Consider the following 15,263-nt stretch of genomic DNA (forward strand, 5'->3'; position numbering starts at 1 on the left):
TGAGTCAGTGACTTTGCAAACAACCTCTTTATTGCCATGAAACCTTGTCCCCATAAACAAAATCTGATACACAAAGCAAATAAAAGCAGAGTTGAGGCAGGGTTGGGAGTCCAGGCTCCCCCTCAGCCCCTCCCACCCCACCCTCTTCCCTTCCCAGCCAGCCCTTGAGGCGATCCCATGAAATCCTAGGGTGCTGATTGAAAACCACTGTCTTAGGCCTCCGTTTTTCCCAACTATAAGATGGGCACAGTGATCCTACCCTGCCTGCCCTCAGGGTTGGTGTACAGTAGCCTGCAGGGCTCCAGGGAGCCTCCCTGCTCTCTTAGATCCTGTGGCAGGAAAGAAAAAGAAGCATTGCATTCCTCAGAGCTCTGCAGGCTGCTTTGTACCTGGCTCGACCAGATTTCTTTTAAGCCTGGAACAAGACCGTTCTGTTCTTGTACTCAACAAGGCCAAGGAGTTTCTGGTTCCTGTCACCTACTAGAGTAGTTTTTTGTCTGCTCAGTACTATTTGGTTGGCTCTTGGCCTGGTCCCCAGAAGAAAGTTGCTAAGTCATTCAGCTTGTCCTGCAAGCCCTGCCTGTCCCCTCCCCTGGGATCTCATACCACATCCTTATTTTTAATATCATAGTCCCAAAAGAACTGGGTATGACTTACTACAGTGTATATCAGGGGGAAGATAAATGAGTAATTTGAGTTAGAAAATTTAGATAGGCTCAAGAAAAAATCCTGCGGTGTACCAAAGGTGGGCAGCAAATGTGGCTCTGAGCTTCTCAGCAGCCAAGGCAAAGAGGGAAATGCAAGTGGTTAGGTTACTTCCGGTGTCCATAAGACTATAAATACATATCTTAAAAGAAGCAAAGCTGGCCCTGAGAGCTAAGAAGAATTTATGTTGGGGCCTCATAACGGACATAATGTGTATGTGCCCTGTGATCAAAATTCTCAGTCTCTTGACCATATAATCAGGCCATTACATGTCCCTTGATGCAGGCTGATGGCAGAGCCCTAAAGCACAGGCTGAGGGTAGGGCAGGACAAGGCGGTCTGGGTGAGTGATTCTCTAACATTGGATTTAAGAATAAAATTTAGGGACTTCCCTGGTGGCGCAGTGGTTAAGAATCCACCTACCAATACAGGGGACATGGGTTCGAGCCCTGGTCCGGGAAGATCCCACATGCCGTGGAGCAACTAAGCCCATGCACCACAACTACTGAGCCTGTGCTCTAGAGCCCGCGAGCCACAACTGCTGAGCCCGCATGCCACAACTACTGAAGCCTGCGCGCCTAGAGCCTGTGCTCCGCAATAAGAGAAGCCACCGCAATGAGAAGTCCGTGCACCACAACGAAGAGTAGCCACCGCTCGCCTCAACTAGAGGAAGCCCGTGCACAGCAACGAAGACCCAACGCAGCCAAAAATAAATAAATAAATAAATTTATTTAAAAAAAAAAAGAAAGAAAGAAAATTTAGCACCAGTCAACAAACATTTTCTGTAAAGGGCCAGATAGTAAATATTTGAGGCATTGTGGGCCATACAGTCTCTGTTGCAAGTACTCAATTCTGCCTTTGTGGAGTGAAAGCAGTACAGACAATGCACAAATAAATGGGCATGGCTGTATTCCAATAAAACTTTATTTACAAAAGCAGGCCACCCGATTTGGTCTGTGGGCTATTGGTTGCTGACCCAGGCTCTACTGGAAATAAAAGGATACAGCCTTGAGACATTCAGCTGTGGGAGATATGTCTCCTAATTTAGCTTGTAATTAGAATCAAATGAGAGTTTACGTTACTCACTGGGGCAAGTATGCAGAGTACAGATATTTTGTGCTCCTATCAATGGACAGATCTGTGTGCCTTGAAAATCGCCCAGAGCCTGGAGGTCAGATCCTGAAATAAGAAAAAATACATCCTGCCTGGGCCAGTGCCTGAGGAGATGGCCACCTGGCAAACACTAGCGGGGCAGTAGGAGGTAACCATGCAGGTTGAGATTGGAGGGTAGGGAACAGAGGGTAGAGGATGGGCTGGATGACCCGGCACAGTGTAAACAGTGTTTATATAGTCCAGTGGTTCTCAGAGTATGATCCCTGCACAAGCTGTATCAGCATCACCTAGGAACATTTAAAAATACAAATTCTCAAGCTGCGCCCCAGGCCTATGGAATGGAAAGCTCTGGGAGTAGGGTCCCCAAACTGCACTTTTTAAAAATATTTTTTAAAATAAATTTATGTATTTATATATTTATTTTATTTTTGGCTGCATTGGGTCTTCATTGCTGCACGCGGACTTTCTCTAATTGCGGCGAACAGGGGCTACTCTTCATTGCGGTGTGAGGGCTTCTCATTGCGGTGGCTTCTCTTGTTGCGGAGCATGGGCTCTAGGTGTGTGGGCTTTGGTAGTTGTGGCACGCAGGCTCAGTAGTTGTGGCGCACGGGCTTAGTTGCTCCGTGGCATGTGGGATCTTCCTGGAGCAGGGCTCGAACCCGTGTCCCCTGCATTAGCAGGCAGATTCTTAACCACTGCGCCACCAGGGAAGTCCCCCCAATCTGCATTTTACCAAGCCTTCCAGGTGCTTCTGCAGCAAGCCCAAGTTTGAGAACTGCTGAAGCCACTGATCACAACCTCTGTGTTCCTCCTCTTGAGCAGGAAAAGATCCAGCGGATTCTCCAAAGCCTACACCCAAGTCCTCTCTGACTGCCAATCTCATTCAGAAAGCCAAGCGCCAGAGCAACACCTTCCCGCTCTTCACCGAAGGACTCACACGGAACCGAACCACCCAGGAGAAAGTGCTGGCCTTGGAGCAGCAGGTTCTGATGCTCACCAAGGAGCTAAAGGCTCAGAAGGTGAGCTCTGGCCCCAGAGAGGCCCCAGGCTCCAGTGGACCCCTCTGGGCCTGGAGCCCCTGGACAAGCTAGATGTGATGCGTTAGCCAGCCTGTGGTCCTTAACTGCCAAACTGCAGGTGGCTGGAAATGCTGTGCTCTTGATCAGTCAGGGACATACTGTCACTTGAGCTAGGTGACAGAAGGCCACCAAGGGCAGGTCTCTCGGATCTCTCCTGGGAGACTGTGCATGATCTGACCCCACACCCGAAGACACAGTGTTTGGAGGAGGGTAATCTGCATGCAGGGTCCTCAGAGGGGCCACCGAAGGAACTGGGGGATCTTTGATCTGGCAGCTGGTAACTGGGTACAGGACAGAGAAACCAGGCTGAGCCAGGCCCAACAGAGGACAGTGACAGGGAGGAAGATTTAGGCTTCATAGAGAGAGAAGTTAATTATAGCAGTTAAGAAAGAAAGAGCTACATGGTCATTGTAGGTAACAGATCACATATATACACAGACATTAAAATCACTCAAAAATCCCACAACTCAGAGAGTAAATCAAGTTCACATCCAGGGGTGACCTCATGAAGTAGTAAGGGTCACATGGCGGGGAGGCAATGGGGGATGCAACATGGGCAGTAGGCTCTCTTTTTTTTTTTTATTTGTTTGTTTGTTTTGCGGTACGCGGGCCTCTCACTGTTGTGGCCTCTCCCGTTGTGGAGCACAGGCTCTGGACGCTCAGGCTCAGCGACCATGGCTCATGGGCCCAGCAGCTCCGCAGCATGTGGGATCTTCCCGGACCGGGGCACGAACCCATGTCCCCTGCATCGGCAGGCGGACTCTCAACCACTGCGCCACCAGGGAAGCCCAGTAGGCTCTCTTTAGCACAATAAAAGTGACTAAGCCAGCACAGTTGTTACCAAAAATCCTGAGCGTGGTGCCTGTGGTACTCTAGTGATGGTACCCACTGAGGGCCCAGGCTCCTTTTCCTCTGAGAGGAAGGCCTCAGCTCTCTTGCTTGAGCTTTGGCTACTCTACATCTCTGTCTGCTTTATTTCTGGTCTTGCTCCTGGGGAAGTAAGGGGTATACTTCTAAATATTCTCCCCTTTGTACATTTCTTTTCCTTTCTGCTCTGTTTTTAGAGGACACAGTCCAGAAAAATGCTCTCCCTACCTAGTTTTGCCCCTTCTCTGCCTTTCTTGCCCCTAAACAGTTATTACAGGAACCAGCAGAGGCTTCATTGCTGGCAGCTCAGGGGTTACATTTAATGAAGCAGCTGGTGATTAGAGTCCTCAAAGGAGGAAGCTCAATCATTCATGTGTTCTCAATTCATTTGTTTATTCACAAAGCTTTTATTGAGGGCCTGTTACAGGCATGCAGTATTCTAGGTGCTGGGGAACAAACAGTGAGAAAAGACACAGCCCTGCCCTTGCAGGCTTATAGCACCCAAATGTATCCTTACAGCATGTGAAGTCTCCTCTGATGCCACTTAGCAGCCCAGCCATCACTCTTTTCCTCCGTCACCTTTGCGTTCCTGTCATGAGGCTGCTGGCCGCTCCTGAGAGCTGAGGGCATTAAGCTGAGCTGTAGCAGCTTCCTGATCGCTGTATCAGTACAGCTTCAGTCCCAAACCCGACCTGGAAAGGAAGAGCCATGTAGAATGTAAACACCACTTGTCGTTTCCGTGCTTCTTCCCCTACTTTCTAGGAAATGTGGGCAGCCTCCCTGACTCGGCCTTTCCTTCTAAGGCGTTAGGAATTGTCAAATGATGTGGAGAGGCCCCGGGAGACCTAGATTTCATTCCGCTCTTGGAGATTAGTACGGGCTGCCCAGGATGTTGACAACTCCCCTACAGTCAGAGTGAAAATGTCAGGAGGAAGTTGTTCCAACATTAAAGAATCTGGACTTTTTTACTAATTCACTTTCCAGCAGACCTCAACCCTGTCCTGGGGCAGATAGTGGGGAGGAGATCAAGTCTTGGGGTTTAGCTTTTGACTCACGAAATGAGTGGATAGTGTGCTCTCTGACCCATCTCCCAGATGGCCGCACCGCCCCGGCACACAGGATCTTAGTTCCCTGACCAGGGATCCAACCCACGCCCCCTGCAGTAGAAGCGCAGCGTTCTAACCACTGGACCTCCCGGGAATTCCCTCCTCCTCTTTATATGGACTTATAATCATGTTTTCTGAAGAGGCCTGTGTCCAGATTCATAAAGCTGGGTGCCTGGCACCCAGCAGCTGCCCCAAACATGCAGGCTTTGATTATTTTGGCTGTGAATGTGGCATTCCGTGCTCTCCTTGTTGATTCCTTCCCGCCTTACGAGGGGTAAAAGCACCCCCCTCCCTCCCCGAGGGGCTCTGGGAGATGTGCTTGTGGGTATAGCAGTGATGGGAGGAGGCCATCCTTACCTTTATTCCACATTTAGAAGGGGGACCCCAGCCAGACCAACTGTGGGGTTTCATGTTCAACCCAAATACCAAAACCAGTGAGGAGGAGAGAAAGAGACTGACTCTTGACCTAGAGGTAACACAGAGGAGTCTGGCACAATCTTGGGGTGCCCGTTGGTACCCCAGGCACTCAAAAATGCTGGTCAGAGAGCAGCTGTCCATCTGAGACCTTTTAAGTGTAATACCTCAGCTGGGGAAACAGTCCCCTGGACTTCCTGGGCCCATGTCTACACGATGCCCTCCTGTCTCTTCAGTGGGAAGGTGCCTCAGGCTGCAAGAGGACATGGGAACTGGGGGTCTCATCCTGGCTCAGCCAGCCAGGCAGACACTGCCAATAGCTTTAGTGGTTTTTAAGAATTTGTATCTCAAACTCTGTTGGATGCTATGGAGGGCACTGAGGTACACTGGGCCAAACCCCTGCCCTTGGGGACCTCACCCACTGGATTGAACACAAGTAACCGCTGGTATGAAGTGTGGCCCCAGTACTGTGCTGGCTGGTGCCTTCCACACACTGTCTCTCCTCTTTACGTCAGTTATCCTCTCCTTTTCCTGACAGACTGGAGTTCTGAGAGGTTCTGCGTGCCCATGACCTCCTGGGCGCTGAGTCAGGGTTCAGGCTCTGGTCTGCCTGCCTCCAGAGCTTCTGCCCTCTTCACTGCACTGCGTTCAAGGGGCTCAGAGAAGGTGGCTGACTAGTCCAAGGTCACGCAGCTGGAAGAGCCAGGACGTAGGCACTGGTCTCCTTCCCCAGGTCCAGGACCCCTCACAGCCCAGCCGTCTCCTCCGTGCTCTCGCAGTGTAGCCCAGTATCGGACACAAGCACCGTGACTGCTCCTCAGAAAAAATGAATGCACTCCCTGTGATTCCAATACCCATTAAGCCATTATCCATCCCAGTCCCCTGCAGCGCTTGCCCCCCAAGAGATTTGGACTCTGGGAGACGGCACCAGATGGCAGCTTGGCCTGGTGACTCAGGCTTTCAGAGTCGGCAGCGTTGCACCCAACCTGAAGGCTGTCTGCTCCGACAGATGGAGGGCTGTTGTTTGTGGGGATGTTGGCTGCCAGGAATGGTGAACCCCTCCCCCGGGCCCTGCCAGGGGCCAGGTTAGCTCACTCAGGATTACTTGGTGAAGGTGTATAATTCACTGAGGAAACTTGATCAGAGCAAGGTGCCGCCTCTCCCTTCCCTAGGACCCCAGCCGGAGACTTCAGGGTACAGGCCCTGGGGAGGGGTACGGGCCTTAGAGGGAGAGGGGGTGAGAGGGCCCCCGTGCTTGGGGAGGCACACTTGTCACAATTTCTCTCTCACCCTTTCAGTGACTCTTGGTGGAGTAGGACCATCATCTCCATTTTACATACGAGAAAGCTGAGGTTCAGTTTTCTGAAACACCCGCATTGGTGGATCTGGAATGGGAACCGAGGCCTCTGTAACTCCCAAGCCAGTGCTCTTTCACCTGTTCCCAGCTGGCACCGAGCCCCTTAGGGGTCAGAGGCCGTCATGTCCAGGGCACTCCCAGTCCAGTGCTCTTTCCACAAGCACTGTTGGACTCACCCACCTTGATTCTAGTGAGCAATGAATGTATCCACACTTTAATAAGATAAATGATTTATTGGCTTTTAAAATGTTTACTAAAATGACAACTTATTAACAGTTGTCAAAATCTAAGATCGACCAAACAATGATTCAATTAAGAAGTATTAAAAGTGTCACTTGATCAGCTCTTCTACTTCAAGACTTGGTCCTAAGGCATTGCTTATGACTGGGAATTGGAAACAACCCAGATGTCCATCCTAGGAGGTGGGATGAAGGGAACTTTGTGCTCCATACAAGGAATACTCTTGAACTGTTGCAAATGATAGTGTTGCTTGATAATGACTGACCTGGAGAGACGTCATCACATTGTAAGGACGAAAGCAGCCTCAAAATGGGATATTCAAGTTTTCTTTTCGTTTTCATTATTTCTATTTGATGTATATGTGCATTTTTGTGACTGGCTTAATTCACCTAGCATAAGGTCCTCAATGTTCATCCATGTTTTAACATATGATGGATTTCCTTCCTTTTTAAGACTGAGTAATATTCCATTGTATGCCACATTTTGTTTATCCATTCACCATCGACAGACACTTGGGTTGTTTCCACCTCTTGGGTCTTGTGAATAATGCTGCTATGAACATGGGTTATTCCCATTTTTAAAGAAATTGAAAGAAGCATTTCGATGCAGAATCCGTTAACTGCACATCATGAAGAAGTGAAGGGTCTTAGGATTGGAGTTGGGAGCCTTCTGTTCTAGCTGCAGTTTTCCCAGTCATGGGGATCCACCAGGTCCCTTTAGTCCTCTCTTGTCCTTTCTTGAGCTTCAGTCTCCCTGCGTGAGAGCGGGGTGACTGAACCAGGTGGTCTCCCAGGGCCATCCAGCCTCCAGCTTTTCCGAATCCATGATCCATTCCCACTCCTCACTTTACACTTCCTGCTCTGGCTCCATCCCTCTCCCGGGTTCCTTTCTTCCTGTCTTATTCTGGTGCAGGGGTCCTGGGGTGGGAGGACAGCCTCCCGGGCTGGTCTTGGATTTGAAGAGCCAGATGTGGGAAGGGAGAGACAGCTGATGTAGTGAAATGGGCTTCAGAGTTGACTCTCCCAAAGTTGGCAGACAGATACCCCCTGATTCTGAGGCTAGGGCAAGTCTGAGCAGTGGCATGTACTGGCAGGCAGTTACCGCAGGTAATCTCCATATCTCAGCTGACTCAGAAAATGGTCTAGGCTTCTCAGTTATCCTGCAGCCACAGGAATGTTGATCTGGGTCAGTACCGCCCTGGGAAGCTGACTTCTAAATCCCTGATGTGCCAGTTCAGTTTGCAGCCACCCGCCCCTCCCCACCTTCCTGCCACACCCAGGACCCACAGCTCCGTACCTGTTCCTTCATCCCATTGAGGCTTTGCTCAAGCTGTTGGCTCAGCCTCGTCTGGAAAGCCCTCCCAACCCTCAGCTCCCACTTTCTGCCCTTGTCTCCCACCTGCTGCTTGACCTCACTGGCCCTCCTCATTCTTCAGGATCAGTTTAAACTGCTCCGCCTTTCTGTGGAATGTACTGGTCTTCCCCGGCCTCCGCCCCAGGCAGAAGTCATCGCCTGCTGCCCTGAGTCCCCACAAACACCCTTGCTTCCCCCTCTCACGGTAAATCATTCCGTGACAGTGGTTCACCTTTGCTCCCACCAGCCTTCGTGGTCCTTGAGTGTGGGAACTGTGACTGGTGCCTCTCTGGGTCCCAGGGGCTGGCACTGAGTGAGTGCTTGATAAAGGTTAGATGGATGGATAGAAGAGAGAGAACCAGAGAAGGGACAGTCACTAGTACCAAGGTTTCGGAAGGTGTATGCTAATTTGGTCTTATCGTTAGCTTCTGAAATGAAGTCATGATTTGGGGCAGTTCTCCAAAATGGAATTGTTCTCAGCCTATCCAGCCAATCATTTATTTAAACACTTTGGCATGCATACAGTTAACGTGTCCCCAGGAAACCACGCTTTTCCACGAGACTGGCCTGGAGCACAGCAGTGTGAGCTAAAGGCCCTAACTGCCGGGTCTGCGGTTCAGGTTCACGTGGGACTGGCTGCTGGGCTGTCTGGCTTCTGATATGCTGATCCTGGTCCTGAATGAATTCACATCCCTGCTTTGGAGCAGGACAGGTCCCTGAATGCTGGGGAGGTTGGAAGCTTGAAGGCACAGGGAGCCACACCTTGAATTTCCACATGAATCGGCTGCCCCTGCCAAGGAATAAATCGAAGCCATTGCTTCTGAACAACTCCCAGGCGCTTCTTGGCACCTGCCTTGCAGGCATTGTTGGATGGGCTGAGGCGTGGGCCCTGGGTGTGTGGCGAGGCGTGAGGATTGCCAGTTTGTTTTCTCTAATGCCACCTCAGCTCGATTGGTAGTGACTGCTTGAATGCCATGTTCAGAAGGATTCTGAGGCCTCAGCTAGGCTTCACCGGGAAAGAGTACTGAGGTTGATGAGTGATGTCTGCCTCAGGGGTGAGAAGGAAGAGCCATGCCCACGTGCCATGCCGCTGCCCCCCTGCTTTCATTACTGACCGAGCACAGGATGCTCAGTGTCTGGATGATTTGGAGTTAAATTCCACTCTGCTGGGCCTCAGTTTGTTCATTTCTGAAACAGACATATTAGTTGGGGAATGGGCAGAAGCCTCAAAGTACTGTGGCCTAAAACAAATTGGAAGTTTATTTCTCTCTGACACTGAAGAATCCAGAGTGAAGTGTGCAGCTCCGAGTTGGTGGGGCGACTGTGCCATCCTCAACTTGCAACTTCTGCTTGTGAGCCCAGCCTGGCTGCTCCGGTTCCTGCCGTTTCCCAGCCAGGAGGAAAGGGAACTGGGCCGGGGGAGCACGTGCGCAGTGGTTTGGAAGGCATGACCCAGAAGCTGCCCACAGCATTTCTCATATCCCATTTGGGCACAGTAGTCACTTGGCCACACCGAGCTATGAGCTTGGCTGGGAAATGTAGTCCTTTGCTGGGGAACCATGTGTCCAACTAAAACTCTTCTGAGTAGAAAAAGAGAATGTGGGTGCTGGTCAGTGATGCCCTAGGGGATGTTGCCCGCCACCTCTCAGGGCTCTTAGGAGAACTGATGACAGCCTCTGCCTCATGTCTGGCACGTAATAGGCCTTCCCCGAGCTCACCGGGCTCTTCCCTTTCCCCGTGCAGGAGCTGGTGAAGATCCTGCACAAGGCGCTGGAGGCTGCCCAGCAGGAGAAGAGGGTGTCCAGTGCGTACCTGGCAGCAGCCGAGGACAAGGACCGGCTGGAGCTGGTGCGGCACAAAGTGCGGCAGATCGCGGAGCTGGGCAGGCGGGTGGAGGCCCTGGAACAGGAGCGGGAGAGCCTGGTGCAGACGGCGAGCCTGCGGGAGCAGGAGGTGCAGGAGCTGCGGCAGCACGTGCAGCTGCTCCTGGACAAGAACCAGGCTAAGCAGGAGGTCATCCAGAAACTCTCTGAGAAGGTCACCCAGGACTTCATGCATCCCCCCAACCAGCCCCCTGCACCCCCAGATGCAGCTGACAGGGACCTCCTGAGCCAACAGGAAAAGATGGAGCACCTGAAGGTAGGGACCCCTCCCTCCAGGCCCTGGGGCCTTGGGGGAAGGCACTGCTCTTGACCCCAAGGCTTTTCTGGACAGAGCTGGGATGACCCTTAATACTGGAGTATTCACATCTGAAACAGACATTGATAGAAATGTTGCTACACGCTTCCTCACTTTCTTAACCAGTAGGCCCAATGCAATTTGACCTTTTCATGACATCCTAGGCTGAAAAGTGAAGGTATCTCTAAATCATCAAAGTAGAGATGAAAGAGCCCAAGATGGAGTCAGAACTCCTAAGCGCTCTGGAGCCTGGCCTGCTCAGCCTCCTTTAGCGCCGCGCTGATGCTCTCAGGAGCCCCCGAGGTGCCCAACAGCCCTCCCCAGTGGTCCTGCACATGAGTAGTGACCTGTGGCTGGCTGTAACTTGCTCGTGATAATGACAGTAATCGCTACTCCTACTTACAGATTGTTTACCGTGTGGTAGGCACTGTCCTAAGTGCTTTACTTTCATCACTTCACTTAGTCCTCGCACCAGCCTGGTGAGGTAGCTGCTTATGTGCTCCCCACTTTACAGATGAGAATGCCAGGGCTGAGAAAGGTGAAGCAACTTGCCCAGGACCGTGTGCAGAGGAAGTGGGGGGACTGGAACTGGGTTGCAGCTCACCTGTCTGACTAGTCTTGTCTGCTCTGCTGCCTTCCAGCCTCTGTGGCCCTTCCAGCCACCACCATCATCCCGGCCTCACCCTTGCCCAGGGTGTGGCTTTCACCCAGGAAAGGCCACCCCATCCCGCAGGGACCAGTTGCAACACAGGGGGCAGGAACTTTATTTTAAGTTTGATGCCTACCGCGGGCTGCGGCCTCCTCTCTGGAGGGTGGTGACAGGAGCTGGGGATAGGTGCGCCTAGAACCCACCGTCCCTACAGGCAGCCACATAGCCTCAGTCAGTCCTTCCCCAGCCCTCGCACCCACAGCCACAAGAGTATACATCGGATTACCACGGAAATCCTGTGCCGCTGTATCAAAGAACTGCTGTCAGATGGGGTAAGAGGGGGAAAGGAAGAAAGAGAGAAATCCGGGAGCTTTTGAGAGACCAGTGGGCAGTGTGGTATAGTGGCCACTCCCCAAGCTCTGAAGTCAGGCAGACTGCCTCTTGCTAGCTGTATGACTTGGGCAAGTTATCTCACCTTTATATAACATGGCCTAACCAGTCCTACAAACAGAGTTGTTAGAAGGGGAAAGGAAGATGACATGAAATCCAGATTCCCTTCCCTTTCTTTCAGCATGAAAAAGCATATAACCAGTCTCTGAACCTTCTCCCTTATTTCGTCTAAAATCAGAGATTCTTTTGAGTGCAAAATGAAAACAAAACCTTTCAAATGCAGATGAAGCTAGGTTGTCAGAAAGCTGTGAGTCCCTCACAAAGCAGTGAAAATTGCTTCCATGAGATTGCTTTCCTACCCTGCTCTATCCTGCTAAGTGTCTTCTTTCTGTGCCCATCCTGCTGGAATCCACTGTTGAAGTCCCAGTAGAGCAGCATGGGGGTCAAAGTGCCTCGCTGGGTGCCTCCAGACCGTCTCAGAGAGTTGCCCGGAAGTATGGACTCACCTAAATGACTGAGCGTGCCCCTGAGTTTGCATGTTCAGGAATTTAATTTATCAGTGAGCCCAGATACGAAGAGATTCTGGGTACGATTCACATCAACCATGCTTATGTTTACGGCTGCTCCTCAGAGGTTGTTAGAAAGCTATCAGTCCTGCAGCTGACACCTTGGAGGTGTTTTCTGATAGGAGTTGCATGTGCTAGACTCCCTTATTTTTTAGCCTTTAGGTCTCTGATCTAGAAAAAAATAGAAGACCCATCAAAACTCCACTGTTTTTAAGTTTTGGGACAGAACATGTTCACATTTCCTACTTGCCCTTGTGGTTAAGTACACTCAGCTTTAAGGAAATGCCCCCTTTTTGAAACTGTCAGTGTGAGCACAGAATCACTGACTTCTTGAATATCAGAGCTGGAAGGACTCAGAGATCTAGTCTGCCCCCTCATTTTCTGGCACGGTCGGCCGAGTCCTGGAGAGGGGAAAGGACTGGTCCAAGGTCGCACAGTACACGCAGCAGGGTTACAGCCTGACCCCAGGTGTCCCCACGTCCAATCCACTGCCTTCCCCACTAGCACAAGGGCTCGTCCACACGGCATTTCCCAAAGATGATTCCCAGGTCCCTGGTCCCTGTGAAAGCAGGAGGGCAAACTCTCTTCTTCCCTGTCCCCTTTCTCCAGTTATGTTTTCCTCCTTTGCCTCACTGGTGACAGTCACGTGGCTTTTCTCATCTCGGAGCTCTCTCTTTTTCCTCCCTACAGTTCTGAGCCAAGAACACTCAAGGTAGGGCAATGAGTGAACGGGAAGGCACTGCCCAGATGCCACCCCACCCAGGCCCACGGCTGCTCTGAGGGGCGCTTGTACCTGCCCTCCTTGTCCGGGCTGCAAGCAGGGTGCCCTGTGCGACACATCCAAAGCCTTGGAGAGCCCCTGGACATGAATTGGAGCTTCTGAGCTGGGAGGGATCTTGGCCAGAATGAAGAGGGTCAGCACGGCCTATGAGCTGTACACAAGTGACCCATCCCTGATATTGAAGTGCCATGGGTGAGGCGTGCTGTTCTTAATTTCCTGATAAATCAGGGCCTATCCGAAGTCGTACCCGCAATAGTCTCTCATGCTTATCTACAGGCCAGTACATTTTCTTGAGTGAGAGAGAAAGGGATTGAGTTTCCATTCGTAAATGCCCTGGAATTGCTAGGTATCACTGTGAGCATGTGTTGTCCATTGTTCCCACAGTGTCCATCCAATCAGAATAAAGATTGAGAGCCATAGCTGCAGCTGCGGCTACTCCTTTCAGGCTCCTGCTTGACCCTCCCCAGTGCATGGCCAGCTTCTCCTTGCATACCCCAGCAGGAAGATCATACTGCCACCCCTGGACAGCTTGCAAAAGGAAAACTCTAGGCTCAGATATAAACATTACAGCTTTATTCATAATAGAAACAAACCAGGGACTTCCATGGTGGTCCAGTGGTTAAGACTCCACGCTTCCACTGCAGGGAGCATGGGTTCAATCAGGGAACTAAGAGCCCGAATGTCACATGGCACAGCCCCCCAAAAAAGAACCAAACAAAAACACTCAGGGTTCAAACTAAAAAAGCAACAGGAGAAGGATTATGTCTAAGTTATGGTAAACTCACCTAATAGAATAGTCATCAGACATTAAAAATTATCATTGGGAAGCTTCTGTAGCAACATAGAAAAGTATTTACAAAGTGGCACTAAGTAAAAAATTTTCACCCAAAATTGTTCAGTATGATCACCAATATATGACAAAATATTTTTATTTAAAAAACAAATACTACTTGAATGTTTTCTCTGTTTTGGTCCTTGTATTTAGTGTGCACGTTACCTCACTTAGTCGGCTGCCAAGTGGGGTAGTTGGTATTTGCTCCTTTTACAGATGAGGAAGGAGAGGGTCAGATTGATCCAGTGAGGCCTCCCAGCCAGGAAGTCAAAGCCAGGACTTGAAGTCCAGGCTTAATGCTCTCTCCACCATGTCATGCTGGCATCAAGATTAGAGAAGGGGACTATCACTATTATTTTTTTTCTTTCAGACTTCCTTTTCTGTTGCCATTATTGGAAATTTCTAAAGGAAGAAGGTGTTGGCAGCTCATCTGAGAGTGAGGACCAGGGAGATGTTTCTGGTTCAGCTCATTAAATGTTTTGCTCTCTTCTCCAGGATGACATGGAAGCATACCGGACCCAGAACCACTTTCTCAACTCCGAGATCCACCAGGTCACAAGGATCTGGAGAAAGGTGGCTGAGAAGGAGAAGGCCCTCCTGATGAAGGTGAGACACGGGAGCCCTGTTCTGGCCCTCTCTGTCCCCAGCCACCCTTCCAGTCCTCTCACCACCTCACCACTGGCTCAACTCTCTCCTCATGACCTGACTGCTCTCCCTCTGGACTGTGCCCTTCATGAGCTGTCTTCCACATATCAGGGATCTGTGCTCTGCTGACTGCCGCTTCTGATCACAGAGGTGAGGGGAAGAGGCAGGCAGCCACTGCAAGCCCCCACCCCCTAAAGTAACTGCCAGGGGATTTAAAGGGCCTTCCCGCTCTTTGTATTTCCCTTTTTCTCCTTTTGTCTTTTTTTTTTTTTTTTTTTTTTAATAAAGCCAGGCTTTCTCTCTCTCTTTTTTTTAAAAAAATTTTATTTATTTATTTATTTATGGCTGGGTTGGGTCTTTGTTTCTGTGCGAGGGCTTTCTCTAGTTGCAGCAAGCGGGGGCCACTCTTCATCGCGGTGCACGGGCCTCTCACTATCGTGGCCTCTCTTGTTGCGGAGCACAGGCTCCAGACGCGCAGGCTCAGTAATTGTGGCTCACGGGCCTAGTCGCTCCGCGGCATGTGGGATCTTCCCAGACCAGGGCTCGAACCCGTGTCCCCTGCATTGGCAGGCAGATTCTCAACCACTGCGCCACCACGGAAGCCCCCCCTTTTTCCCCTTTTGCGAGCCAGGTATTAACTCTACATTCCAAAACCGCCACAAATATGGGGGAAATTAGAAAGTGACCACGCATGCCCAGGGAAAGCCTCAGAAAAGACCTAAGAGGAGCTTAAGTTTATACCTCAGGCTGATCCTGGGCACAGAGGCAGCCTACAACAGTCAAAACCAAAAACCAAAACAGCAAACCCTAGGTAAGAAGGAGTATCTGATTTCCAGAGTTAACATTGGCATTTTTAATAATATAATAGCTAGTTATTTTACCAGCAAAAGCAGGTTTATTCGGGACTAACCAGAGGAATTACAATTTGGAATACTTGAACTATGGTGAACCACAGGCAGATTCAGGGAACAAGGAAGGGGAACTTGCTT

General features: G+C 50.6%; 1 protein-coding gene across 2 annotated transcripts in view; it reads left to right on the forward strand.

Annotated features, from left to right (window-relative positions):
• The window catches only part of TBC1D2 (TBC1 domain family member 2), a 42,081-nt gene that overhangs the window by 13,552 nt on the left and 13,266 nt on the right, over nucleotides 1-15,263 (forward strand). For both annotated transcript variants that reach the window (XM_082657480.1, XM_082657481.1), the window contains exons 5-7: nucleotides 2,640-2,836; nucleotides 9,977-10,372; nucleotides 14,125-14,235. In XM_082657480.1, the coding sequence (XP_082513606.1) occupies nucleotides 2,640-2,836; nucleotides 9,977-10,372; nucleotides 14,125-14,235 (704 nt within the window). The remainder of the gene's footprint in view (nucleotides 1-2,639; nucleotides 2,837-9,976; nucleotides 10,373-14,124; nucleotides 14,236-15,263) is intronic.

The sequence above is a fragment of the Grampus griseus genome, assembly GCF_964374135.1.
Source record: "Grampus griseus genome assembly, chromosome: 6".
NCBI classification, from domain to species: domain Eukaryota; kingdom Metazoa; phylum Chordata; class Mammalia; order Artiodactyla; family Delphinidae; genus Grampus; species Grampus griseus.